Source organism: Pomacea canaliculata, linkage group LG13 (genome assembly GCF_003073045.1).
Source record: "Pomacea canaliculata isolate SZHN2017 linkage group LG13, ASM307304v1, whole genome shotgun sequence".
Classification (NCBI taxonomy): domain Eukaryota; kingdom Metazoa; phylum Mollusca; class Gastropoda; order Architaenioglossa; family Ampullariidae; genus Pomacea; species Pomacea canaliculata.
The window spans coordinates 18,573,936-18,600,624 of record NC_037602.1 but is presented as its reverse complement, the minus strand read 5'-3'; the positions used below and the strand labels follow the sequence as shown (position 1 = coordinate 18,600,624).

Sequence of the window (26,689 nt, the reverse complement as noted above, 5' to 3'; positions counted from 1 at the left end):
AACTAGACACCACTGGATAAGAATCTATCCTTTTCCTACAGCTTGATATATAGGTCCCTGACAACAGCGCTATTCACTAATTCTCCTTTTTGTTTCAACGACAATAGAAAATTTCTTTAATGATCAATGCTTTACAACATCAGAATAGAGCTTCCAGCAGAAAGTCACCAGACTGCTTTGGACCTTGCAGCAACTATGTGACCTATAAACCTGACCCCCACCCAGCTTCAACCCTCCCCACTCCCTAGGTCACTCCATCATTAAATCTTTATCTGCAGTTTAGAAACAATGTTCCTAAAACTTATGCTCAATTCTGTGTTTTACACAAAACTCTTTTAAGGCATTTTAACTAAGATAAGAACGCTGGTGCTAGTGGTGCCTATCAGTGACAACAGCGGCTCCCAAATCAAAGAGTTTTCCCTAAAAACCCATAAGCCCTTAGGCTATCTGCATCCTCTTCTGCCAGTTATCTGCAGGTGCCAGATCTGTTTCCTCTCTTACCACTTTTTCAGTCACTGCTTCTCACTCATTTTATTTCTCTTTCATCTTCTACCATGAGGACATATTCTTTTCACTTACTTCTCAATTTTTTTCCCCCAAGGCTTTGAGGTGCTAAAATAGAAGAGGAAACTGGGTGAGGGACAAAGTACGAGGGAAAATAAAGATACATCATTTTATTGATGCAATCTGAGGATTTTAAGTTCACTTCTCCTTCAAAACTCATCTTAAAATCCTCTAACTTCTCTCACATACACAGTGTGCTTGCACAAGAAACAAAGCACAGGTGGACACCTGCAAGCCTGTTTGGGTTTATTTTTATGGAAGGGGGAAGGGATCCCTAAGAATAACTCTCTGAAGCTAAGCAGATTATGCTTGTTCCTATCCTCCACCCCCTACCCCTTGCTGATTCTGGGTCTCTATGACCTAGCTAAGTTTACCTCAACCCAGGGCAAAGCCTACACTGCAGTTATGGTGCTGCACATATATCGGGAATCGATAGCTGAGGTAGACATGATACTTCAGCTGTTTACCTTTTTTACTCTCATTCTACAAAACCCTTGCCTCCTGCCTTAAATCTAGGTGCTGTTTGCTGGCCGAAGAGTCACTTTATCTGTCAATTTTGCCGTTTATACCAATGTTAAAATGGTTCAGCTATTCTAGCATCAGGCTAATATCCATTAATGCAAATAAAGCAGCATTCTTCTGCCAAAAGACCATGATTACTTAGGACAAATTCCTTCTATGATTTTGTGAATGTAAGAGAGGGACACACACACTAAATGTGTAATGTTAGAGAATGTTACCTGTATTGTTCAGATTCCACGATGCCTGAGCAGGAGCACTAGCAAAAACTTCTTTAAGTTCAGTGTGTCCTGCTTTGAGAGCATGCTGCAGTGCTGTGCGACCTTAAATTATAATACATGTATTTGCTGAATAAAAATATCCAGAATGAATCCTGTTTAGATGTTTACAAGAAAATGGCATTTAACTGCCTTTCTTTGCCAATATTCAACTCTTCCAGATAAGTAATTTATCATGAATGAGGATTACACATAATGATGAAATCTATTCCTATCTCATTCCCAAATTCCTCAATCTCATGAGCAAAATTTCCAACTTTTCAGAGCAGTTTGTTAGAAATCAAAAGTCCATGAAAAACAGAACCAGAAACTAAGATGAGCATCTAATAAACTCCAACACATATAATACTGATCTGAAAAGGTTTTTCCTGCAAGACCACACAATATGCAGCCATGCAAGCTTGCTATGGACCAAAGCTTTTTAATCTCTTCCCTTCTTATCTTAGTGATATTTCTGTGATTCGTCTTAGTGATATTCCTATCACATGCAGCCTTTGAGCTTGCAACCAGACAAGTCTGACTCCTTTAGTGCCTCATCCAAATACTAACACTTGCTCGACCATGCAACCACATCTGCATGTACACACACACTCACTCATGTATATTAGTGCACACAAAACCCCCTTCTTGTTTTTGTTATTACATATTCAAGCACCCCATTCATCTGGATAAAGTGTTTTATTTCTACTTGAAGGAAAATTTAAATTTAATCCCATGGTGTTATGCAGAAGTGTCTACTAAAAAAACTACACTTGATCAGAGCTCCAAAAACCTACAATACACATCAGTTATCTGCTGGTAACAAGCCCTTCTTCAAAATCTCAGCTAAAATCAAATCAAATCTGAAACACATCCCATTGTTGGAACTCTGGAACTTTTATTTTATTTTTTGCCTTTTATTTACAATGCAGCAAAAATGTGAAATCAACACAGAAAAACAGTTTTTCTACTACTACCAATGACCCCCCCCCCCCAAAAAAAAAAAAAAAAAAAAAAAAAAAACACAAAAAAAACAAAACCTATGAAGTGATTTCCTCCAGATACTCCGATTTCTTCCATCCTGTGTATGGTTGTATTTTATGAGTGTTGTGTGCATGTTCATGTATGCAATGCGCTTTCAGCCTGGTTTCAGTAATAAACTGCTATAACAGAATTTGCTTTATTAGTGTAGAAGATGTGAATGTGCATGCATGACCAAACAATTCCACTCACACTTCAATTTCAATATTTGCATGCAGAAGACTTTTCCATTTCATGTTAGAAACAAACTGGTTTTGCATGCTTCTTTTCTCACAAATATACTTAAGTGAGCATCACATACCTTCTCTATCAGTGTGGTTTGCATTGGCCCCTCTTTTTAAAAGAAACTCACAAACATCACGGTTGCCTTCCCTTGCTGCTATCACCAATGGTGTCCTGAAACCATTTTGAAGTAAAAAGACAATAATGATACAACACGAAAAAGTTTGTCATGGAATGTAAATCTTAGACCACTGTAACACTAATAATAGTAATGGGACCTTACAGCGCGCAGCATCATGACCAAGATAGATCGCATTCTCTGTGCAGACCAATAATGATAAATGAAAGATAAAAGCCAGTGGACAGTGAGGTAGACTGAACAAAATAAAGATGAGGTACAAGAGCACAACATAAAGCAATGGACGAAGGTATGAAGGGATGTAGATACTATAAACAGTGTAAAATAGAAGTCGTTACATGATGGTTTTTACAAGTTAAGAATAGTAATTCAGGGATAGTACTTTGTGAACAGATATGTTTTCAGAGACAGCTTGAATGTAGCCTTAGAGTGACGAATGTGATGTGGAAGAGAGTTCCACTGCTTAGCAGCATAGAGGGAGAACGTCCGTTGTTCGTATGTGACTGTCTTTGTGGGAGGGAGGGATAGAAGATGGGAGTCTGATGAGGAGCCAAGGTTTTGGGAAAGAGTGTGTACAGACAAGCTTTCCATAAAATAGTGGGTAGGGGGATGCCTTCAAAGAATCCATAGCATAGCATTGAGAGCTTGTAATCTATTCTACCTTTAACTGGTAGCCAATGAAGAGAGTGAAGACATGTGTGACATGTTCAGATCTGTGAGTCCAGAAAATGAGACAAGCAGCTGAGTTCTGGGCTTTCTGCAGCTTATCAATAAGGTAATGTGGACAACAAGCAAGAAAAGAGTTGCAGTAGTTTAGTTTAGACAAAACAAATGAGGAGATGAGAATTCTGGCGGCTGAGATGGACAGAGTATGGCGAATAGAGCTGATCTTCCAGAGCTCATAATATGCAGAATGACAGATGTGAGAAACACTATTATCAAGAAACATGTCAGCAGATATTATGTAATGCAGTTTTTTCAGTCTCAAAACATCATGTAAACAGTCTATGCAGACAGAGCCTTGTAGTAAATGCAGCTGCAGTTAAAAATATAAATAGATGACCAAGCTCGTACAAGGCAATGCATGAGACAACGTGTGCCTAGCTTCCCAGAATGCTGTAAAACAAGCCATCTTCACAAGCAGTCAAGACAAGATCTTGTCAACAAGCAGACTGATGTTCAGAACAAGACTGTGAACACACAACAAGCCAAATTTTCACACAATATAAACTGCTGATACCAAGAGATATCTAATTTGCAATACTGAGACCTTAACTGCAAACATTCACAACATTTCATGACACTCACATTTGGATTTTGTCACCAGCATTAACATCTGCTCCTTTGTCTATTAGCAGCTTGCAAATATTTACATCCCCACGATGGGCAGCATAGAAGAGGGGTGTCTTCCCGCTCTAAATAGAATAGACCATAATGAAAAAGGACATTTCAAGACTTCACATTTCACTCAAAAACTGGAAGAAGGCAAAGAAAACAAATATCTGTCAAAAAACAGCAGGACTTACTGTCATCAGTACAAAACAACTGTGGCTATCAATACAAAGCATCACCCCTTGAAGCCAATACAAAAAGACAGCATACATCACTGCAAACAACAGCACTCACAGTCCATCGATACAAAATGCTGCTTCATAATTGCCCTCTGGGATAAATTAAATCTATCTCATCTTCTAGCAACTCTCCTGCATGCATCCACAAGAGCACTTTATAGGGGTGTAGGACTCTTACTTTATCGGTGCTGTGTGGGTCAGCCCCACCTTGCAACAAAACCTGAACACATCCATGGTGAAGCCCTGCACATGCATGGTGCAATGCTGTCATTTCATTGCTGTCCCGCATATCCACCTCTGCTGCAGACTGCAGCCAACAAAAAACAATGGATGCTAAAGCTGGACACCAACACACATTATTTATGTGCACACATAGATGTTTACATACGCAAATATCTATATATGTCCCTCTGTATCCTGAATGCTTTTATTATCAACAGACCCACAAGTCCTACGACATTTTCAGATATCCTCAATAATATAGCTCTTTAAAAAAATTTCCAGATACATATTTTGCTTTACTTGCCCATCATGCCAAAACCCATGTACACTGCTGATTTCACTCACTTATCTCCCACTATTTATAGTTATTTATTATATCAAAGTACATTCAAAGAAATTACATTCTCGTGAACACAAAACCTGAAACCCTACTACATGTGTGCCCATACAATCTTTTCTGTCCTTTGGCTTTTAAACTAAATAAATCAAACAGCTGAATGGAGCTGCATAAGAAATGTGCAGAGAGAGGCAGTTATTTTATAGTGTCATCAATATAAACAAGGAAATTGAATGAATTATTATTTATGCTTTAACATACAGAATTTTTACATATAGTTCCCAACAAAAGGAAGACACTTGCCATACCAATAACAAACTGATTTCATCATGTCTTCTTGTGGTCTTATATTACTGAAATCTCATTTTCTTGACTGATGGGCTATTTAAAAACTGCTTAGCCCACCCAGACTACTGAATCCTCCCCTGATTGCCTCTCAACTCCCACTGAAAAGCAATTCAAGCAGTTTCTTGAAATTAAAGGGGATACCACAAGCTGTGCTTTAAGCCCTAACTGAAAGGTGACCCCTGGCTGCAGTGTTTAGATTAGGTCTGCGCTTCCATCCTGTCCTTTGTATCACTATATTCCTCCAACCTTTCAGAGACAAAAGCTGTTAGAGGCTGTATTTTCTCTTCATTCCTCAGCAGTTGCATGGGTTGTTCACGTGCCAAAGATTACCTAGCTAAACAGCCCATACTCTGCTCCTTATTTTTACTAGTATTTTAAATAATAGTCTTTATCCATCCTGGTTCAAATCAGAACCCAGTCAGTTCTACAGTCCTAACCTGATCTAGTTTGGACTTTCCTGGATGACTCCTGCCTGAACTGGATGATCACTGGCCATTTGTGGCTGGGTGATCAAAGCCACTTTGAGAAATGCACTTACACTGATACCTGTCGTCTACTAGCTGTCAGCAGAGAGCTCTGCTGCTGGAAGTCTGCATGTTAATTATGGCAAAGGTGATGCTTGAGTTGTTCTTGCACTCTAGACATTAGGTTAGAAGGCCTCTAGGTAATCTTAGTGGCTCATTAAAATTAACTCATTAAGCCTAATTATGAAACAAATTTCTGCTTCTCCATCTTTCCTGTCAGGTTAACTGTAATTGCAGTTTTGCCTATGGCTTCTGAAATCACCTTGGACGATAATGCAGAGACAATCAGTATCTGTTAGGTCAAGCCATAAGATAAGTAGCTTTTCCGTTATCTTTGTTGTCTCCTCCATAAAGTTGCACCACATGATAAAAACACATTAGTTAGTCCACACAATGCTTTGTTGTCCACTCCATAACATTGTACTACATGATAAAGACACGGAAGCACACCCAATACTTTGTCCCCCCATGAAGTTGTGCCACATGATAAAAACACACTAGTTAGTGCACAGATTGCTTTCATTTCCTGGTGCAGAAACTCAAGTTGCTGTGTAATTTAGCTTTGATATTCCTTTTCTGGTTTACAACCAGCAGTGCAATTCACTATCTTAAAAACTGCTGGGCACCTGACAATTATTTTGTGACACTGGCATCATACTTGCTGTGGGCCATTCCATGCCTCCATGCTAAACCTAAGAATTCTGCCACTACAGAATACAAATAAATTTTTAGCACTGTTTCCATGTGTACAGACTTCATTAGATATATAGTATGGATATTTTAATAAGGCTGATGTCTGCTTTTCATTGTAAGGTCTTGTAGCAAGTTGATCTCACCTTTCATGCACTAAGTTATGAGAAACATAAATTGTCTATGTGGCAAATTCAAATGTTTTTCAGATGAACTTGTGTATTTCTGCAAGAGAGATCCAAATTCAAAACTCTGTTTCTATCCATATATCACCCACGGATTGAACACCTTCGATCCTACATGCCTATGAAAAGTTCAGATTTCTTTTATAATAGAAATGAGCACAATTTACAACATGCAAACCCTATCAACCAAAATCAAGAGCATCATAGAAAAATATGCATCAGCTGTATTTTAGCTCAATGAAGACAAACAGTCCCTGAGCAGATATAAAACCCTCCTCCCCCCAAAAAATACAAATGTTGTAACCTTATGATTTATTAGTTTCTTTCCTGCTTGTAAGATAATTCTTTAGCTTTCCCTTTCTGTGCCAAATTTTCCACACAACCATGGGGAGGGATTGCTAACCTACCTCTCATAATATTATTGCAAGAACTAGCGGAAAAATCAATAACAGCAAGAAACTTAGAGCTCAAGTGCCAATGCTGAAATCTTCCCAATGATTCTTTACAGAACTCTTGTCCATAGCTTTTGCTGCAGCTGTAATTCTGGCACCAACTCCCTATTCCTTCTGACCTGTGGTGATACAAGGCATCATTTTTCTTTCTTTACAGATATTTGCCAGTTCAGCATTATTCCAAGTGTTCTTCCACAGAATCTGAAAACTACTTCTAAGGCTTTTGGCTCCTAACATGGAACTGCAATTTATTGTAGGACATGTGTCTTTCATTCAAAGTTACTTTACTTTTGCTGATGAGATTGAAGTAGCTGCAAGGAGGAGGAAGCAATAATAAAACAAATCAACCCTGACCCTTTGGATGTAACCCATGTTCAATAATGATAATCATAGCCACTGGTGAAAATAAATCTTAAGGGATGAGAATTTTTAGAAGCATCCCGAATAACCAAAATTCTGTATTAGGTAAAATCCCTGAAAACTGATTTTGATTAAGCAAAAGGCTGCCTAACAGTCTGCATTTTCCCCTAGAATTAAAGGACTAGTGGAGTGCAAAATTGTTTTCTAATAAATGGGTAAAGCTCAGAGTACAAGATGTTATTTTTCCTAATCTGACTAAATATCCCTTGCCCCCCACTCCATCTGTACTTGATATCTGTATGTCCACAAACATCACCATGTGCTCAAAGAAGTCAAAAACACAAACATCTGAGTAGTGCATGAACAGACCTCAGCCTATGGAACAGTTGATGATGATGATGGAGTTTTATAACGCGCAGCTTCCGTATCACAAAGATAACGCTCAATGCACAGAAACGAATTGATGGATGAAGGACCACAATTGTGAGAGACAATCTGCTGCTTCCAAGCGCATGAATACTACTCACATTACGGCAAGGCAGCCAACCCTGTAAACAGATGCCACGTGCAGAGAAAGAACAGCGTGCCCGAGACGAGAAATGAACTCCATGCGCAGCCAACCTTCACTGTATTGGTGACAGGCGCTAACCGATTGTGCCACCGGGCAGTTGGGACCATATATTAATTAAGCATTTCCTGGCATCATGATTTAGACCTCTTCTTGTGCAGGATGATGTTTAAAGGCATACATCTTGAGAATGGAAGAAGGATATTTATCCAGATTAGAAGAAACAGTACACTGTACTCAGCTTTACCCAACCATAAGAAAAAATATCTGAACCTTACTGGTTCTTTAAATCATCTAAGCACCTTTCCATGCACTTCTTTTTTAATGTTACTCAAATTTTATCAATTGCCACACTCCACATTTTTACTGTGATGTGAGGTTGATAAAAAGTTATCCAGTTATCAGTAGATGATTTTTTGTTATCTTCAAGACATCTTTTGACTATAAGCCTAACCATAAAACCCTCTTCTTTGTTACTAAGACATCTTCATCTGAGACTGCCTAATATATAAAGCACAACATTCTTACACACACAAGTGCTTGCCTTCCAGGACCCATCCTTCCAATAACCCATCTATGTTATAACGTAAATCAACAGAAGTTTTACATACATCTGACACTATGACCTTCAAAGGTGCTTCAATTTTAGCCTTTGTATTCCAGCAGGAGGTTTAACTATTGAAAAGCAAGGTTCTGTGATATGCGGCAGGCATAAGAAAGAACTGAATTCATTTTACATCCACGAGTATGACTTCATAAGAAATTTATATTACTCAATGTTCTATGCCTACTTTATTCTTTGTACTTGCATTCATGCTGACAACTTTAAGAATCTTTAACGAACTTGTGAAAAGCTAAAAGTCTTAGAAACATAAAAATACAGAATGAAAATCCACTCAAAGTTTTGTACTATACTGTGATATTGGAGACAAATTTCACTCCAATCTAGAATGTGATTAATTCAAGAAAGAAAGAAAAAATTAATTTTGAAATTTTATTTTAAACACCCAAATGCAGTTAAATTTAATAGTCTCTTATGCTTCACAAAAAAATCATGTACTGAAATAAAAACATATCCAATTTATACAGATTATTTGTAATAGCTTTGGTAAGTAACATCACTAGTTTGTCATGTTAATGCAGTACAAACAATTACAAACATCTTTTGCCATCCTTACTATCATTATTAAGTTTTCCTTTCTTCTATAGCAAAGTCTTAAATTCACTTTTATTCAAATTCTGTGTGCATTTAATTAAGCTTTATATGAGGAAACTGTAAATGGGCAAATTGCTCATTGTGTATAATTTAATTTCTCAATACCCTCAAAGGGGTAAATAGTCATATGTCTTCTAGACAGTATCTTGCATACAGATTTTGAAAAAATTGTAAAGGGCAAGAGCTATTTCCACATAAATATTTATCAGCCTATCCCAACTTCTACTTTTTCTCTGCTAACACAGCTTTAAAAAACAAGGCTTAGCTCAGAGTGTGACACTTTAATAAGCACTGTTTTTTTCTTCTAAAAGATCATTTATAATAAAGCACGTCATATAAAGCATGCGCAAGCCTTTAATGTCACAAAGTTTTGTATTACACTCATCAGTTGCATCCTATTTTGTGTCTGGTGCATATTTTTTATTCAGCAGATTAGTTGACAGGGACAATGTTAGCACCTTATGGTGATTACCATTTGGAAAGTGAGGGCAAAATGTAATGAATACACCACTGATGCAAATACTTGGAATCTTAATAAACCCAACAATGAGGTGTCACACTGAGATTTGAACACATGGCATACAACGTTCACTATGTTGGTGACTACTAGAATGCCCCTATCCCTACAAAATTAAAATTGGAAAAATAATCAGATGTATGTGTACACAGAATAAAATCACCATGCTACTTATTATCATCATAATTGCTATGTTCTAACCACTAAAAACACTAACATGATTTACAGATGCCTGAAAGAACGACACCTTATTTGATGAAAGAAATAAGCTTAACTTACTGATTTGTTATAATAGTATCTTGCCACACTTCATCAAGAAATTTTAAATAAATCATATGCAAGAAAGTTAATACTAAGGATCACATATTACCATTTGCATGACACATTTCCATATGAAGCGTTAAGACCATAATCTGGCGTGATTAAACAAATAAATAACACAGAGTTAAAAAAAAAACATGTACCTGTATCAAACACTGTGCAATCTGAGCATGTCCTTTAGCAGCTGCAAGCTGTAAACATGTGTTGCCTGTAAACCACAAAAAAACGTTAATTTAATGAGTTCTTTTAAAGTCTGGTTAAAAAGACTTCACACTTCATATGACTGCATTTAGATTTAAGATTACTGCTGTGACATTTCAAAAGTACATGGACATGCAAGACCAAAGCCAAGGGGACAGTTAGAAAATACAATAAACTGTTACACTGACAAAAACAATGACAATACTTTATTCATCCTTGGGAAATTAAATGCCACCAGAATTTGTCATTGCAGCACAGCATCAATTATATCTCCACTCCACACCCACACAAATTCTACACAACCTAACATAGCACACATTTATAGGTTAAAAATCATTATTTCTATGCAACTTTCTCTTTGAGAGATCAAGAGATCATATAGGTAGCAAAAGACAATACATACTACAAGCCACAGAGAGTGTAGGCTTTGTCGTATAATGTTTAATTCAAACCAACTCCAACAACCAAGTTTATTTTTCTTTTAGTCACCTTGAATTGTACAGTCGTTGACATCATCTGTTTCTTTAAGAAGCATTTCCACAATCTGCATATTCCCAATAGCACATGCCACATGGAAGCTAAAATCAGCATGAAATACAAGAAACTTTATTGTTTCTTGCCAAAGCAAAAGCAAACACTAAAAGCTTGCAATTTTACTGTTTAACGTTTACATGCATTTTAGACATCAAATACACTCCTCAGAAATGAGAAAGGTGCAAGCTGGTTAAGGATGAGTTTCCCATAAGGCATGTAACATTGTTATCAAATTATACTGTGGTCCATGGATGGCTTAGTACAATTTATAATCCACATCGAATAGTGATGAGTAAGCTACACTTTGAAAGTAAGAAAACACCTCAGGCAATAGGTCTACTTTGTGCCACACACTCTGAAAAATTCCTACCATCTGTGTGCGTATATATCCCACTCTATTCTTGCTTGCCCTTTCTGTTTCAGAAAAGTGAGATCACTGTGAGTGCTGAATACTTGTTTTTCAAAATGCTGAACAGCACTTTGTAACAGAAACAATGCAAACTGTTTTTGTATAAGGTTGTGGAAATTTCATATGAACCTACAAGAAATATATACTCACATAGAATGACCTCGTGGTCCAAGCTTAGTGGGAACCATGGACTTTCTGGATAAGATGCTGGAGACTTTCTTTATGTCTGTGGCTTCTACAGCCTTCATCAACTTTTCATCAGTTTTGCTCCATTCTGACAACTACACAAGAAACCACTCTACAGAACCCCATTCATTGTTACATGCATTTATACTTACAATAAACGAGATAATCACTCTATTTAAAAATGGGGTGGGGTGGGGTGGGGGAATCCTCATAAGCATGATGGTACAAACACTCATTCATGAATTTACAAAACCCCAACAATTTTCACACACTCATATTTGTGCAACATACAGATACAAATATGGTATGCATACATGCAATGACAATAACATAGTAAAAACACATTTTAAATGTATTAACAAACATTAGTAAAGCTTTGTTGGCCAACCTCAGTAGGAAGTACTGACTGAAGTAAAGAACCCTGTTAACTCCCCCTTCTTAAAGTTTGCATGGAAAGCAACGTACCTGTGATAAATTAGTGGTTGCAAGATGTAGCAAGTGACCGTGCAGTCATGGTTCAAAATTAATCTAGCATGAGCAACTTAATCAAGGAAGTGCAGCCTGTTGCCTTTTGGCATGTTCTGGGACATTTGCCCAGAAAGACAGCATTCACTCCAAGCTAATGATGAACCATTTCTTATATCCCTTCAAGAGCACATCCTCCCTTTTTTGTTTGTTTTTATTAGCTTCTTCCTTTATTTTATAGAATAGAGTAGAAATTCACATCAGAAATAGAGAAGGCTCTCTTTCTACCACAGAGCAGACAGAGCAGATATTTGTTCGCATATTTAGTGGGTGCCTTACAAGTCATAATGTACATAAAGGACCAAAAGAATAAATTACTAAGACTGTTATTAAAACACAAATGCAGTTTTTGTGAGTACACACTCAAATGTTAGTCATCTTAAATTTCTTGAATGAACTTTCAATCTTTAAGTTCAACTTACATCAGTTGTGCTCTGACTTTTGGTGCGGCCAAACTTGCTGAAAAGGTTACGGACGCGTTTGGATGTCATGGCTAGATTGTTACTTTTCAGGACATCAACAGTAAATGATTATTACCAAAGTCTGATGTACATTAAGCACGAAGTGATTCTTAATGCCATCTCTCTGCAAATGAAAAGAAGAAACACCATAGGAACAAAATCTCAACTGAAGAAGCACCAAAAAAATGTGTAAAGGCCATTCTATACTATCTGGACAAATATTGAAATAACAAATGGAAATGGAATGATATAATGAGTACTTCACTTTAAAAAAAATGTAACGTAAATTTATTCACTCACAACTTTGGAAAAGATTTGTAATGAGATCAAATTATGCAAAATAGTGTCTTGCTGTCAATGTGTCATAACTGCTTTATATCATACATTGCTGTAGCTCTCCAGTCATTTTAAAAAACACAAACAGTTATTAGGAAATTGTACCAAAAATTAAATTTAAATAAAAATACTGATTTTTTTTGCATATAATCTTTATGAACATGTTGAACATTCTCTGCCATGGAACCATGAAAACCAGTTCTGCAACATATCTCCTTGTATTGTTACATGTTAATACAAAGACCTGACTTCATCTGATTCATCTGATACAGATTTTCTGCATTCATGGGTCTATTTTATTGTTCACATTTGTATTGATTTTTAGCTCTATTGTAACCAGTGCTGAAAATCTCTTATAAAGCATGATGCTGAATAAACAATGATCATTTTGTACTGATATATACATATATAACTTTGCATAGTGGCCATCTCTGAGACTTTGAAGACTTAATACTCTTCTCCTTTGTGAATACAAGTACTTCTAGAATTTAGTAGTCTCACTCCTTTCTCCTATCCTATGCTTTCATATTTTGCAAGCAGCTGTATTTGTTACTTAAGCTACTCTTTTTGTCAAAGTGCATCCTACTTACTGCTAGGTAGGGAAGGTTGCATCATTCTTATGATGTATACTTAACAGAAATCAATTGTTCCTATCTTAAACTGTCCTGAAAGTACACCTACTTAGTTAATCCAAAAGGAATAAGATAACTCCAATGGAATTTCGAAGAAATCTTTTACAGGCAGGAATACAGACTATGTCATCCTTGTCTCACAGCAAATAGATTTTAATGGTCCCATATCAAGCAGAAATGAATGCCCATTATTCACATTAAAAATCTAGTCCTTATAGAAATCCTTCTGAACATAAATGGTGAAGAAATGATTCTGTATTATGCATCAGTTGTTATAAGTGAAATATGTAATAGTTCTCAAGTTTTCACTCATGCACAACACACATGTATGCTGTGACTGTCAGAAAGTTTATTAGTTCACTAAGGATGACAGGTTTCCAAAATGATGATTTAGGATCTCTGTCAAATATTAATGGAAGATTTGTATGCCTTATATGTATATAGTAGTCTCTCATTCTGTAAATTTAACTGTTTTAATGTCTATAAAAATTAATTGTTGTTACATATCAACAGATTTGCACTCCTCTTACGGTGATAGCTTCAGACTTGGTAAAGAAACAAAATTTTTCTGAGAAGGAAATCTTGGGTGATTTTTACCCCAGCGTCTGTTGAAAGCTACAGGTCTATCTACTGAGTATGGAATATTTTCATGCTCTTTGATTTCAGTGTTACTGTTCATGTAAGAAGCAAGATGATTGTTTTTCTATTTTATTTTCCTACCTTTTTTGCCATCAACCATTTGCCCCTTATTCACCAATCTAAATCTTCTAATAAAGATTTCGCAATCGTGCAGCCTTCTTCAGTTTACATCTAAACAGGTGAATCAACCATCCTGAAGAGCTCAAAAGCTTCTTTTGCTTTATAGTACCTGGCATGTGTTGTCTTACTTGATGCCATTTTTGCAGTGAAATGAGAGCTATGATGGGAAATTTCAAAAACTTCCTGTTGCTTTCTTCATTGTCTAAGCCAGTGGTTCTCAAAGTGTGGTCCGGGCCTAAGTCAGGTGGTCCGCGACTGACAGTCGTCATATGTCATCAACTTTATGTTTAAAGTGAAGCATTCCTCGCATTAACATTTTAATTACAAAGAACGAGGTACGTAGTTTTATGTCAACTTATTACTATACTACTGTCACAAAAGGACATTTAGTTTTGAATTGTAATAAAACAAATGCGGCAATTTAAATTTGAAATTCATAGTACAGACTGATTTTTAGGCCTTGGTGGTCCGCCATATTTTTTACTTAAGTAAAGTGGTCCGCGGTCTGAAATACTTTGAGAACCACTGGTCTAAGCGATAAAATCATGCTTCAGCTATAGTGACTTTTTTTTTTTTTTGCATTTCATATCCCTAATATCTGCATAAAAATATAATACCAATGCATACACATGCAAGTTAAACAGCCACAGTGTAGGCACAGAGAATAGGTCATATATGCACAACAACTCTAGTAAGTTAATGATACCACTACTGAATTTTTATAAAACCAATAATATGGCCTCACTGACTGGTACTCATGGTTCAAAATAGCTATATGCATTATGTTGTTATGCATAGAAGCAATATTACAGCTTAAGTGATGTTTTAAATAAGCAACAAAGTCAGAATAAAATTAACTAAAATGCTTTATAATAACTGACATTAAATTGTATAAGAAACTGAATCTTGTATACACATACCTTCATGTGATAGTGGTAATAACGAAATGCAGCGTGTGGGTACAAACACATCTAAACACTGCGCTCATAGGAATTAGGTTTGGGAGATTTACCTTAAGTTCGGTGCTTGACTTCTCATGGGGGTAAACACCGACTGAACGATAAGACGAGCACTAAAATAGGCAAATAATGTCAAATTCTGCCGCGATGTGACAAGCTGCACTTGATTATCTTAACTTCGTTTTTACAATGGAAACTTGACACGGTTTCGGGGGCCAGTAGACAGCAGTCTTTGATTTTTGTAAAGTTTTTATATCACATCAGGACTAATTTAGTAACACTTTCCACTTGTTACAGTCAACATCAAAGTGAATACAGACCTCACCTAGTTTTATAAGTTTAGCCTACTCGAGATTAAAAGCGCTTAACTCTGCAGAGCCTTACTTCTACAAAAAAAAAACCAATACATTAATATTCTGATAACTAAGCTAATTTAATATTTACCAAATTATTTTACCAATACCGCACAATCACTCTCAAAATAATGAACTAGTCCTACCTTGTCGTTCGGCTTTACAAAATCCGTGAGAGTCGTAAGAGTTATCCACCCTAGTCGCAACACCCGAATAAAAATTCCACGAGTCTCTCAGAATGACGTTTGTTTAGAGTACGTGCGCGTTTCAGAACTTACTGGTGAACAGGTATTCAACATGGCTTAACAAATAAACAATAATCACCGAACTTAGCACGAAGACCCAGCGGACCGTAACGCATTGGGTCAACAAGCGCATGACCACACATACGTCATTTCCCTATCCGTCTATGCGCGCCATCTTGCGGCATTTGTTAGCATTAGCCGCAGCAACCGCGAGAAGCTAGCAGAGGCTTAGAGGCCAAGGTGGTTAGCAGACGCTCGGCAGACGGCTCTACTATGATGAGCGCTTTTACCATGGAAAACGGCAGCTAGCGACAAACTTTTGACTGAAAAAGATGGAGAATGGTTGAACGCTGTATTTTCTGCTGTGTGAGCGATGAAGCTGATACGTGGAACTCACTTTTCCATACATTTTTAATGGATTTATTTATCGATTGACAATCGGTGGGGGGAGCCGTTCCGCGGAGCTGTGCACGTCCAGTCGTCTGCGCGGACAGGGGGTGGGGGGTAGAACCGTCGTGTTTCTGCCTCCACTGACCCATACGAGCTCCGGCCAACACAATGCATGGCTTTAATCGTGCGTTACGGGTGTCATTCATAGGATTAATTCTGTCTGATATCATCTTAGGCGATCACTACACGGATCTATGGGCAGTTCATGTGGAAGGTGGCGAAGATGTGGCCCGCAACGTCGCAGCTAAACACGGATTTGTCTTCCGCGGTCAGGTGAGGATGGAGCGTTTTTTGTTTTTTTTTGGGGGGGCGGGAGGATTGTTTTTTTTTTAATTTTGGTGTCCAGTTTGTGATTTTAAAAAAATGCAAAGAAATAGTTTTAAAAGCAGGAATTATAAAAAAACCTGGTAAGTACATATATCTTATGCACGCGAATGTCTGAAAAAAATTGAGGGTCATGCAATTTTGGATGTTAAGATTATGAGTAGGCCTTAAAATATGTATATGCTAAAGAGCCTTTGCATAGAAGATCTGTATGTTGGCTTTAGAATTCCAATAAATAAGAATATCAGTACTTAATAAAAACTTGTTACAGTTGGTTAGTAACAGCATCTTGTTACGCACAAACGATTTTCCCATACCACTTTTAGCTTTATGAGAATTGAAACAATTAAGCTCTAGAATATCTGGAATATCTTTAGGTCTTTCATTAAATGGCAGATCGTAAAAAAAAGAAAAAAAAAACTAAAATAGTGTAAAGCTATTAAATTTACTTTTAAGAAGTTATGGCTTAGAATCTTTTTAATGATTGAATAAAAATGTGTTTTAATGGGATAATTTGGCCTCTCCTTACAATAGCAGCCTCATAAATACATGACTTTTCATAGAAGAACATATGATTTTATTTTTTTCTTCCTCCTTTCTTAGATGCACAGATGAGAACATTTAAATCATATAATTTTATCTGTATTTAAGATTGTTGTTTATATTTCTCAATCTCTGTAACCTCTGCTAATCTTTATGCTTTTGATATTGAAACACAGTACTATTATAATGAATCTCAATTCTTCTAGTGTTTTACTCTTTCAACTTTCTCCTCTTTCATATTCTTTCACTCCCTTTCATGTTCACACTTGTGCATGCACGCACACATTCACAATTTAGACAAAATGAAACAGCCCCTTTTCTTTCTTGAAAAGAAAAACCAGCAATACCACTATTGATGGATAAATTATCAAGAGCTATAGATATTATTGATCATTGGCATTTTATCAGGAACTTTCATCTTGCAGGCAGATGGCATATTTTATGGGACACTATATGTTCCTCATTTCAGTAAAAGAATGACACAAGTAAATCAGTTTCTCATTGTATTTTATGTTGCAACATCTCTGCTCATTTAAAGTTATAAAATCAAGCACTAATGCTTTAAACATACTCTAACATTAATGGCTGTTTAGAGGATAAAAAAGCAAGAAAGATGTAAATGAAAATTGAGAAATGGAACAGGCTGTCTGGTCTAGGTTTCTGTTCTTGCTGCTGTTTACTGTGGTTTAATATTAAAATTAGATAGATACATGCTTGAAGATCAGCGCATGTCATTCTAAGTGTTGAGTAATTGCAACATAAGTACACTAAAAGCGCAGCTTATTTGAAATATGAAGTGCTGCTCTGAAAAGCAGATTCAAATGGTGTTTTTTTTTAACTTTAGGCTGTATTTTTTTCTTTTTCAATACATACTATATAAAGGCCCTCAGAAAAGACACCAATCCTCTAAATCTTTTTAATCGTGTAGTCGAACGCTGGCATTTTAATGTGCTGAGAAGGGCGGCTTGTATAGACCCGGAGTACCACCTCCAGACGTATTTTCATTTATGGCTGCAATGGATTTTGGTTAAACCTGGGCGGTCCAAGGGGTCATCGAGGCGTTTTCCCTTTTACCTTGAGCATTTTGTTTTATGTACCCGTCTGAAGCCTGGCGACAGTGCGGTATTGCCACTTAAAGGAGCGAAATGAAGAGGGGAAGATGAAGAACCGAGACTTTCCCCTACCACATCAGCGAGCGTACAAAAGGGTCACAATACCTCAGCCCGATCTGACTGCGATCAAATAAGATGGCATGGGGAGAGAAGTGGGCAGGTTATTCGACTTGGTTGACGTACGACTAGTTGCTGTCTCCAGACAGCCTGCCCAGCAAACACAAGCGATCTCCACCATCCGCCCCCTCCCACCCAACAAAGGACCTGGGACTCAAACGAATCTGTGACGGAGAGGCCTGTCAATGAATCGAGACATCGTTTACGTCTTGTTCGACAACGGCCGAGACTTCGTATTTCCGGACATAAATATGTCATCAGAAACTTTTTGTACTGTTGGTTTTGTTGAGTGTGTACATTAATACTCTGTATAAATAATAATTATAATAATAAACGTGTTTGATGCGCTTAGTACTCATTATTGAAGAGATATGTTTAAAAATATTTAAATAAAAGTGTGGTGAAAATTAGACCAGGGATGCTAGGTAGGGTGCTCAACTTTGAAGCTGAAACAGTCTCAGATTTGAGTCTGGCATGGGTATGTCCTATCAACCCCAAAATGCACCCAACCTAACCATTATATTTTGGTCTGAATACCAGTGTATTACTAAACTGTTTACAGAAGTGCAACATTCCTCAAGCTGTAACATCTGTTGATCCACAGTAGAATTGGTTCTTTATTTTTCTAAATACCAGTCTTTTTTTAAGTATTTACTGTTAATATATATATAGATATAATTAATATGCACATTTAAACTTTCTTTAAATATCAGCATGCAGACTTAAACTTTAGGTAAAATGCTTGAACCATAGGTAATGATAGCTCTCAGTGCTTCCCATCATGTAGAAACGTCCCAAAACCCTTAACAATTGTAACTGAATTTTATTGATAGAAACCCCGGTTCAAAATCTAATATAATCAGAAGGAAACATATTAAATCTAGACTATATATATTGAACAAGAAAATAAAGAGAAATTAAAAAATAATAGTTGTTGAATGGTGTTGAGTTACTGGTTTGTGCTTTTTTTGCTTTTGTTCCAAATGAGATGGTACTTTTATGCATTGCTGAATTAGAAACGACTAACAATTACTACTCCTTGCAAAGGTTAGTATAGTTTTTAAAAATATTATTAGTCTTCTTAGTTACATCATAAGTAAGATTAACAGAAGACTTGAATTTGTTCATTTGAAGATCCCTAATATAAAAAGGGATCTGGATATTGACAGAGTAATGTAGTCAGTCTTTTTTTTGTACATAATCTTCCTACATGCTGTATTGCTTAGTCTTCTCAACATGTCTCACCTTTCATGGAGATTTTGTAGGTATATTGTCAGTCATGTGAATGACTTGAGGGTAAAATTTCTCACTGTGCTCAGTTCTCCTATTTTTATTTTGGATTGACTGGAAAATTGGAGTAAAAAATCAACGGCAGTACTAAATAAATGTTCTTTCTCTCAAATTCATGCACGCAGAAGCAGAAAGCAAAATTAATGGGCTGGATTGTGCAAGATGTATATAGTCATATATAACAGTTTTAATGTTTTTAATTCTCTTTATTTTTTTTTTCTGGAATGGAAAGAGGGAAAGACCTGTTGAAGTCTTACTACTTTCTATTCCATTTGATAAAGGCTGAAGTTAGAAAGGTCACTAGAGATTTTGGTTTAAGATCATTGGTAACTATTTAAGTTTTTTTAAAGTTTGTTTTTACAGATTTCTAGTTACACCTATTTCTTTTTGTTTGTAACCCCCCTTTTTTTAAAGAGACACTTCCAGGGTGTGACTGACTTGTTTACATTGTTAATAACATAGGCATGTTCACACAAAGCAAGAAAGCAATTGATGAAACAGGTGCATATCCTGGATATCCAGGCCTCTCCTGTGCAAGTCATTATGAAGCAGCTGCAAAAACCATAAAACACAGTTAACCTCAAGGAAAAGAAAATTATGATCAGCATACATTTGTAACTTGTTAGGAGAGGAAGACAAGGGTCACTTTCAAACAGGAAATTACCTTTTAATTTACTTGGTTTACAAGGGTATTATTGTATTGCTGTCAGACTGAAAGGTGTTAATTTCATGTACATTGATGCCAATAGAAATTCTGTAAAATGGTCTTTGGTGTAGTTATACATTTATAGAATAGACATTTAATGTACTAGAGTTCTTTTCAAGATTTTTTTTTGGTTGATATTTGTAAGATTTTAAAGGAAAGTTTGTTGCTGTAATATTAACTATACCTTACAAAATTTGGAAAATAAAATGTATGAACACCAAAGAACTTTTGTGGAAATGCAAACATGTCAAAACTCCACAATTTTATTGAAAGCTTTTGCAAGGTCTTAAATATCTCTGCTTTTTAATGAAGGCTGCATTAATCAATGGCAAAAAATGACATCTATAGAAGCAGTCTTTATGAATGACAGACTTTTATAAAGTCATGTTTGTTCTTGCCTTTTGTAACATCAACCAGATTAGTAAACCAAACTTAAACTGTTTTCACAGAAGCAGGCAAGCCAGTTCCTATTCCTTGTTAGATTCTGTCCCCCCAGTTATGGTTCTTTCATTCACTTACTCCGATTATCTAGACCAATATATATATTGTATATAATATACCTATTATAAATATACTTTTGACAGTCTTTGTGTCCACACCTCAGCAAAGTTCCCCAAACTGTAAATATCATGTTGCTTCTTACTCCAATGCCTCCTAGTCCTGCACATAATTTGCAAAGGTAATGAAATCTGATTGAAACTGGGAAATATTAAGTGGAGCCAATCAGATCTGGATTGTCTGGATAACTGGCAAAAACATTACTGTTTTTAAAGCTATGATCAGACATAAAATCATAAAATGTCACAGTTCAGGCATGCATGTTAATATATTCCCCTCCCCATTTTTTGTCCCTTGCCTTATGCACACACATGCGCAGTCTGTTGCAATGCTGATCAGTGTTTGGGTTATCCTCAGAAACAGCAGGTCATGGTACTCTGTACGCTTGATATCTGACGCTGCAGTGTTATACTCCAAATGATGGACGGGTGGAGTATAATGGTGGCAGTCAGCGTTGATATGGTGCAGTCAAAAGGGTGCGAAAAAACCATAATGGAGGCTTTCAGCATTCATGCCATAAGCTGGAAAATCCATGTCATCACAGGCTTTTATAAAAGAATCGGAAACATTCTCTTACTATGATTACATCTTAACGCATTCATCATTTTTGGCAGGATGGTAGCTTAAAGGAGGAGGTGAATGCATTTTGGCTTTTTGACTTAGTATGATGAATGATAATGTGCTTTAAAAAATCTCTTTTTTAACCACCATGTAGATCTCTTGCTTGGTAGTTTATTTAAAATACATAAATGCAGATTCAGATGCCTCTGCAAACAGAGACATTTTGATATGTTCTAGTGGTTAGTGTACCACTTGAAAAGGGCACATGGTTACAGTCACCTTTCACAGCCAACAGCGCTTCCGTCCATTTTGACTACATTCTTTGACATTCCCTCACCTATTTACCCCGACCAGACACCTCCTCCCCCTTCTCACTTACCCTCCCTCACCCCATCTCAGTGAGATATTCCCAGAGCGTTTTGTTGGAAAGAGCTTGGTTCTCACAGGGAGAGGCAAGGAAAGCAAGTATTGTCATGTGGCTGACACTAAAACAGGACAGCAAAGCAGTGAAATAGGTACAGTGAGTAAGGATTGGAAGAGGATACAATGGGGGATCGTGTTAGCTGTTGTGAAGTCAGTGTTGGTAGTTGATAGCACAAACTTTGATTTGAGTCTGTCCCAGATGACCATGGAGATCTCAAGGTGAAGCATGTAAGATCACTTGTGCAGAAACAGCTATAAGGAGTAAAATGACTTTTTAATTATTTACACCAGTAAATTCAGTTCATTCTAAAATGCAGTAGATTCTACACAGTGACATGTTTCTTTTTATGGAAAACAACACTTTTGTAGGTTTCTTCATTTCTTGAAGGTATCCTTAGCTTCAGTTTAAAGTCTTGGATATCATTATATAATACACATTTTTGTGAAAGTAAACTCTTAGCACTTTAAAAAAAACTGCACTCTTTTGACATGTAACCAAAACTATTAAAAAGGCTTTTGGTATAGCATATATCACCAGCAGTAGGAGCAGTGGGTATATTTTTCATTGCTTTATGTTTTTGTTGCTTAATGCACAAGGTTTATATTATTAGGAACAGATGTGTTTGCATGAAGAATATGTTTGAATGTGTGCTAAGGAACATCCACTGCTCAAGTAGCATAACTGATTCATCTTTTACTATTGCAGTATAATTGCGACATAAGTGAATTGGAGATTCAAGCAACTGGTATAACCTGCATGTACACTTCTTTTTAATGACTTTTTGGCTGTTAATATTTTAATCTTCATTTTGGTGCATTTCGTTTTTTCTTTTTTTTTCTATTTTTGCAGATATTGCCAGATTATTACCATTTTCAGCATAGAAAGGTATCCAAGCGGTCAACATACCCCAGTTCCCATTACCATCGCAATCTTGCATATGACCCAAGTGTAAGTTTCTTCCCAATAATTTTTATTATAACAACCTTGGTAGTCTTAATTTCTCAACTGCTTTCAGTATTTGTATTGTGCTGTGGAAGCATTTATGTTGATTTTTGAAAAAAATAGATTTCGTTAGTGTGTAGTTGCAGCACAGTATTGTCATAGTAAAATCCCATTTCTGCATACTTGTTTTCTCAATGTGTACCAACCTGTTAATGAAAGGATTTTTTGTATTGTAATGGATTCTCTTTCTAAAGTGACAAAACACAGTTCTGTTTTATTTGAATAAATTTCATTATAGTATTCTTTTCCTGCAATGTAAAGCACTTTGAGCAAATCTTTGGAAAGGCGCTGTAGAAATCATCATCATCATCATCATCATTATTATTATTATTACCATCAGTGAAATCCATTTCACTTTTGAGATGAAGCATGAAAACTACCAAAACTAACACGGATGAAAGCACAGGTACATCATTCATATTTGTAACTGTTTCAGGGTAGAAAGTGTGCTTTCAAGTTTTGTGGGGTATATAAACAAACTCAAAAGAAGCAAGAGTTTTCCTTTCCCCAGTATTTTGGTCTTTCAGTCGATCCTTTGACAGAGTGTAGAGTAAGGTCTCTACAGCTTTGACACAACGCATGTGTGCGGCTTAAGACTTCAGCCGTAGACTTAATTCAGCGTCGTGGTGGGGCCGTCTTCATGTGGAAAACGATCCAATGATTCCTTTCACGTAGTGTCAAGTGGGTGGGGAACGCTTGCTGCACTCGCCTTTTGTCCCACCTGTGCCTGCTGTCAAAAAGAAAAATGAATGAACACACCGTTCTAGCCGCTGTGCGTGCGTGTGTGCGTGTTTTTCCTTGTGCGTATATGTGGATAGGACAGATAGACCATCAGAGCCTAGAAGGCCGCGCAGCTGATCTTACATGCTGTAATTTATATTTATGTGTATGAATAGGAAGAAAGTTTCCTTGACCATAAAAGGGGAAAAGATCAATAGAGGATGGAAAAGCAGACTTTCTGTTGCAGTTCAGCATAGACCACAGCAGATACATTGACACTGGGATAATGCTGTTGTCTGTGAGGGAATATTGCTAAAATCATAATCTTGCATATAACAATCTTGTTTACATGGGCTTTATCTCATCATTCTTGGGATTTATCCTGTTTTTTCTGTTTTAATTTTAACTGCCATTTGAGATTTTGTTTTTTTTCTTTATGTTGTTGTCACAGTAAACAGCATACAGCATTAATTATGGAATGCTTTGAAGATATTCATTGTTGGCATTTTATTTATTTAACAGATAATGTTTCCCTAATGACTATACAGTTACTGATATCATTATGTTATGTAAAATTTTTTTGTCTTATAAGATCTTATAACACTTATTTTATTAGTTGTTCACAACTTGCAAAGTTAGAGAGCCTGTGATGGTGGAGCTGTTCATTATTGGAAGCTATGGCTAAACTCATGTCTTTTCTCAACAGTGACAGCTGGTGAGATGGACCACCTAGGGAGATCACGCCACCTTCAGACCCTTTTCTATGTGGGTACTTACTAATGTATGGTGTGGCCTATTTATGAAAGTTTTGTGTAACTTCTGTACTTGCAGGTAAGATGGTTAGAACAGCAAGTAGCCAAGAAACGAGTAAAAAGGGAAATAATATTCAACGATCCCAAATGGCCAATAATGTGGTATTTGGTAAGTCGTTTTACCTTGTAAATTCTTTCTGGTTTTGTTTTTGTTGTTCTTGTTGAAGAGTTTTAGGCACCCAAAAAAAAAAAAAAAGAATTTAAAGTATTTAAAATGGTGTTTGATGGTTGTACAAGTATTTTGTACTCTCTGCTTTTTATTTATCAGTTAAATGATATTTCTATGTCGACCACTAAATTGTATGTATAACTGATAACTCAGGAATGTGGTGTCTGAGGTCAAGTGCATGACGCATGTCGACTTCTGTCACTATCCAGGAGACGGTACTACTAAACAGTTTAAAAAGCTTTTAGCAAACGCATAAAAAAATGCTCAGAAACTCCTAAGCCACAGAATTAACTATTTCGCCGATTCCTGTAAACCTTTTCATTGCTATCATCAGGGTTTTCTTTGAGTGGAATGCAACTTCAAGCCGCGTCCGTAGGTGTCAGTGGCTAGCTCAGTCAAGTATTGCGAATAAAACTAAAGTGCTGCGGAAAGTGCTGCGGCGATGTTGCTCCATTTATCTTTCATCCTTTCATTGACTTGAGTGGCGGCAGTCTTGCTCCCTGTACAGAAAATCAATCCTCACCGACGCTAAGCGAAAGAGCTTGAACTTCCTCCTATCTGCCGGGATTGCATCACTGCCTGGCCCGCTAGAACAAACACTAGGGGCTTGTAGATGGGAGGATGTGCAGCAGGGGCCGATTTGATGGCCTTTCGTGGTCAGTCAGGGAGCATCGCATTATGCGCAGGAGGCAGGCAAGGAAGACGCACGCAAATGTACACTTACAGACGCGCGCACACACGCACCAAAGAGAGGGAAACAGCATGGAAGGAGAGAAATAGTGAGCGTTGTAACGTCAGCATAACACGCAGGCTGTTAAGGTTAATGCTTTCCTTCATTGTATTTGTCATATCTTCTCTTAGCTCTCTGTCTAGAGTTTGGCGTCAGAGCTAAAGCCTTCGTTAAGAACAGGCGCGCGCGCGCGCGCACACACACACAGAGAGGTTTGTACTTTTGCGTGATATGTTGTTTTTGTGGTTTGGTTGATCATGACGGTAATTTCTATATCAGAAATGCCCTAGTCGCAGATGGTTAGAGCAGATGTCGATTTTTTTCCTTTCAGTGAAACATCTTTACCGTTCTTTCTGCGCTTCAGTCCTTTTATCCAACAATAAAGCCAAGTCAAGGGGTGATGTTGTTGGTAACTAAATAATAAAATTTGAGGAAAACGTACAGCACGCAAGTTGTTACAGGTTGAGCGCTTTGGTTTTAAAATGTGGGCAAGGCTGGCGACCTCTACCACAAGCCTTTCAGAACTCCTACAAGAAGAAACACGATTCGGCACAGCACAAAAACAAACTGTAGGCACATGCAGTTAAAGATGAAAAGGAGAAAAGCCCGTACAGGAAATCATCCCTTGTGCTTTAACTTCACGCGCAAGGCTTTTGTGTGGCAAAGACCACCAGTACAACCTCTAACCTTTGTGCGCCTGTGCCACACATATGGTCCAAGAATACGTTCTTCTGATGTTTTCGTGTGTGGAAAACATGTAAACCATGTGTTGTGATTGCTAAGTAAGCGAAACCAGACCAAAGCTGTCTTCAAGGAAGGGGAGAAAATCAAGGAGGGAAAGTGGGGAGGGGAAGGACAATTTTAAGTCGGAGGTAGACCGAGTACAACTTTAGCGCGAAGTGTTCAGACGCAACTGCCTTCGCATGTACTTGAAAACACGCGAATATCAGTAAAACGCGTGCCGACCTGTGTTTTTCTTGTAAACCTGATTTCCACCTGATGTAGGGTCAAGGTAGGTCCGTCTTATGCTGCACTGAGTTGCCCCAAATCGGCTTAGAACTATAGCGTAAAGTGTCGTTGGGCTACAGCGATGGTGTAGGTACTATTATTTTGGGGGGCACGGATCTGCTACTGTGCCATTGTACGCTGAAGATCCATAAATATCGCCTTCGGTATGTTATCGCTATATCAAACCGCTCCCAGACAGTTTTGCCAGCCCTAAGCTTTGCTAAAAACCTCCTCCGCTCCTACGCTAGTAATGTGAAAAGAGCGGGAGGGGGGCATTGTGCGTACATAATCGGGATAAAGAAGCCCCAGGCAGACAACTTCCAGAAATCATAAAAGATATCCCTCTTCATCTGATAACAGTTAATTTAGATGCTTCATCCATTCCTGCCCAGCCTTGTGGGATTATTTGGGCATTTCCCCCTCCCCCTCATCCCCCGACAGCCGCATCACGCGATGGCACCATAGCCATTCTGCAGTTATGTTCTTCACGTGATCCTTGCGCAGGAAGAA

The 26,689-nt window shown here is 37.3% G+C and overlaps 2 protein-coding genes across 11 annotated transcripts in view; one reads left to right on the top strand and one right to left on the bottom strand.

Moving 5' to 3' along the window:
• Nucleotides 1-15,780, bottom strand: part of LOC112554125 (ankycorbin-like) — a 35,052-nt gene extending 19,272 nt beyond the window's left edge. Inside the window, 9 exon segments of the mRNA XM_025221734.1 lie at nt 1,305-1,406; nt 2,683-2,777; nt 4,051-4,157; nt 4,492-4,620; nt 10,197-10,261; nt 10,744-10,832; nt 11,348-11,478; nt 12,331-12,493; nt 15,555-15,780. Of these exon segments, the coding sequence (XP_025077519.1) occupies nt 1,305-1,406; nt 2,683-2,777; nt 4,051-4,157; nt 4,492-4,620; nt 10,197-10,261; nt 10,744-10,832; nt 11,348-11,478; nt 12,331-12,399 (787 nt within the window). The 5' untranslated portion in view covers nt 12,400-12,493; nt 15,555-15,780.
• Nucleotides 15,781-15,875: 95 nt separating this feature from the next.
• Nucleotides 15,876-26,689, top strand: part of LOC112554120 (furin-1-like) — an 83,565-nt gene continuing 72,751 nt past the window's right edge. For 3 of the 10 annotated variants that reach the window (XM_025221721.1, XM_025221723.1, XM_025221722.1), the window contains exons 1-3: nt 15,877-16,376; nt 22,588-22,686; nt 24,292-24,381. In XM_025221721.1, the coding sequence (XP_025077506.1) occupies nt 16,212-16,376; nt 22,588-22,686; nt 24,292-24,381 (354 nt within the window). In that variant the 5' untranslated portion in view covers nt 15,877-16,211. Of the gene's footprint in view, nt 16,377-22,587; nt 22,687-24,166; nt 24,226-24,291; nt 24,382-24,855; nt 25,135-26,689 lie in introns of those variants that run through there. The other 7 variants (XM_025221728.1, XM_025221725.1, XM_025221724.1 and 4 more) reach the window with 5 other exon arrangements.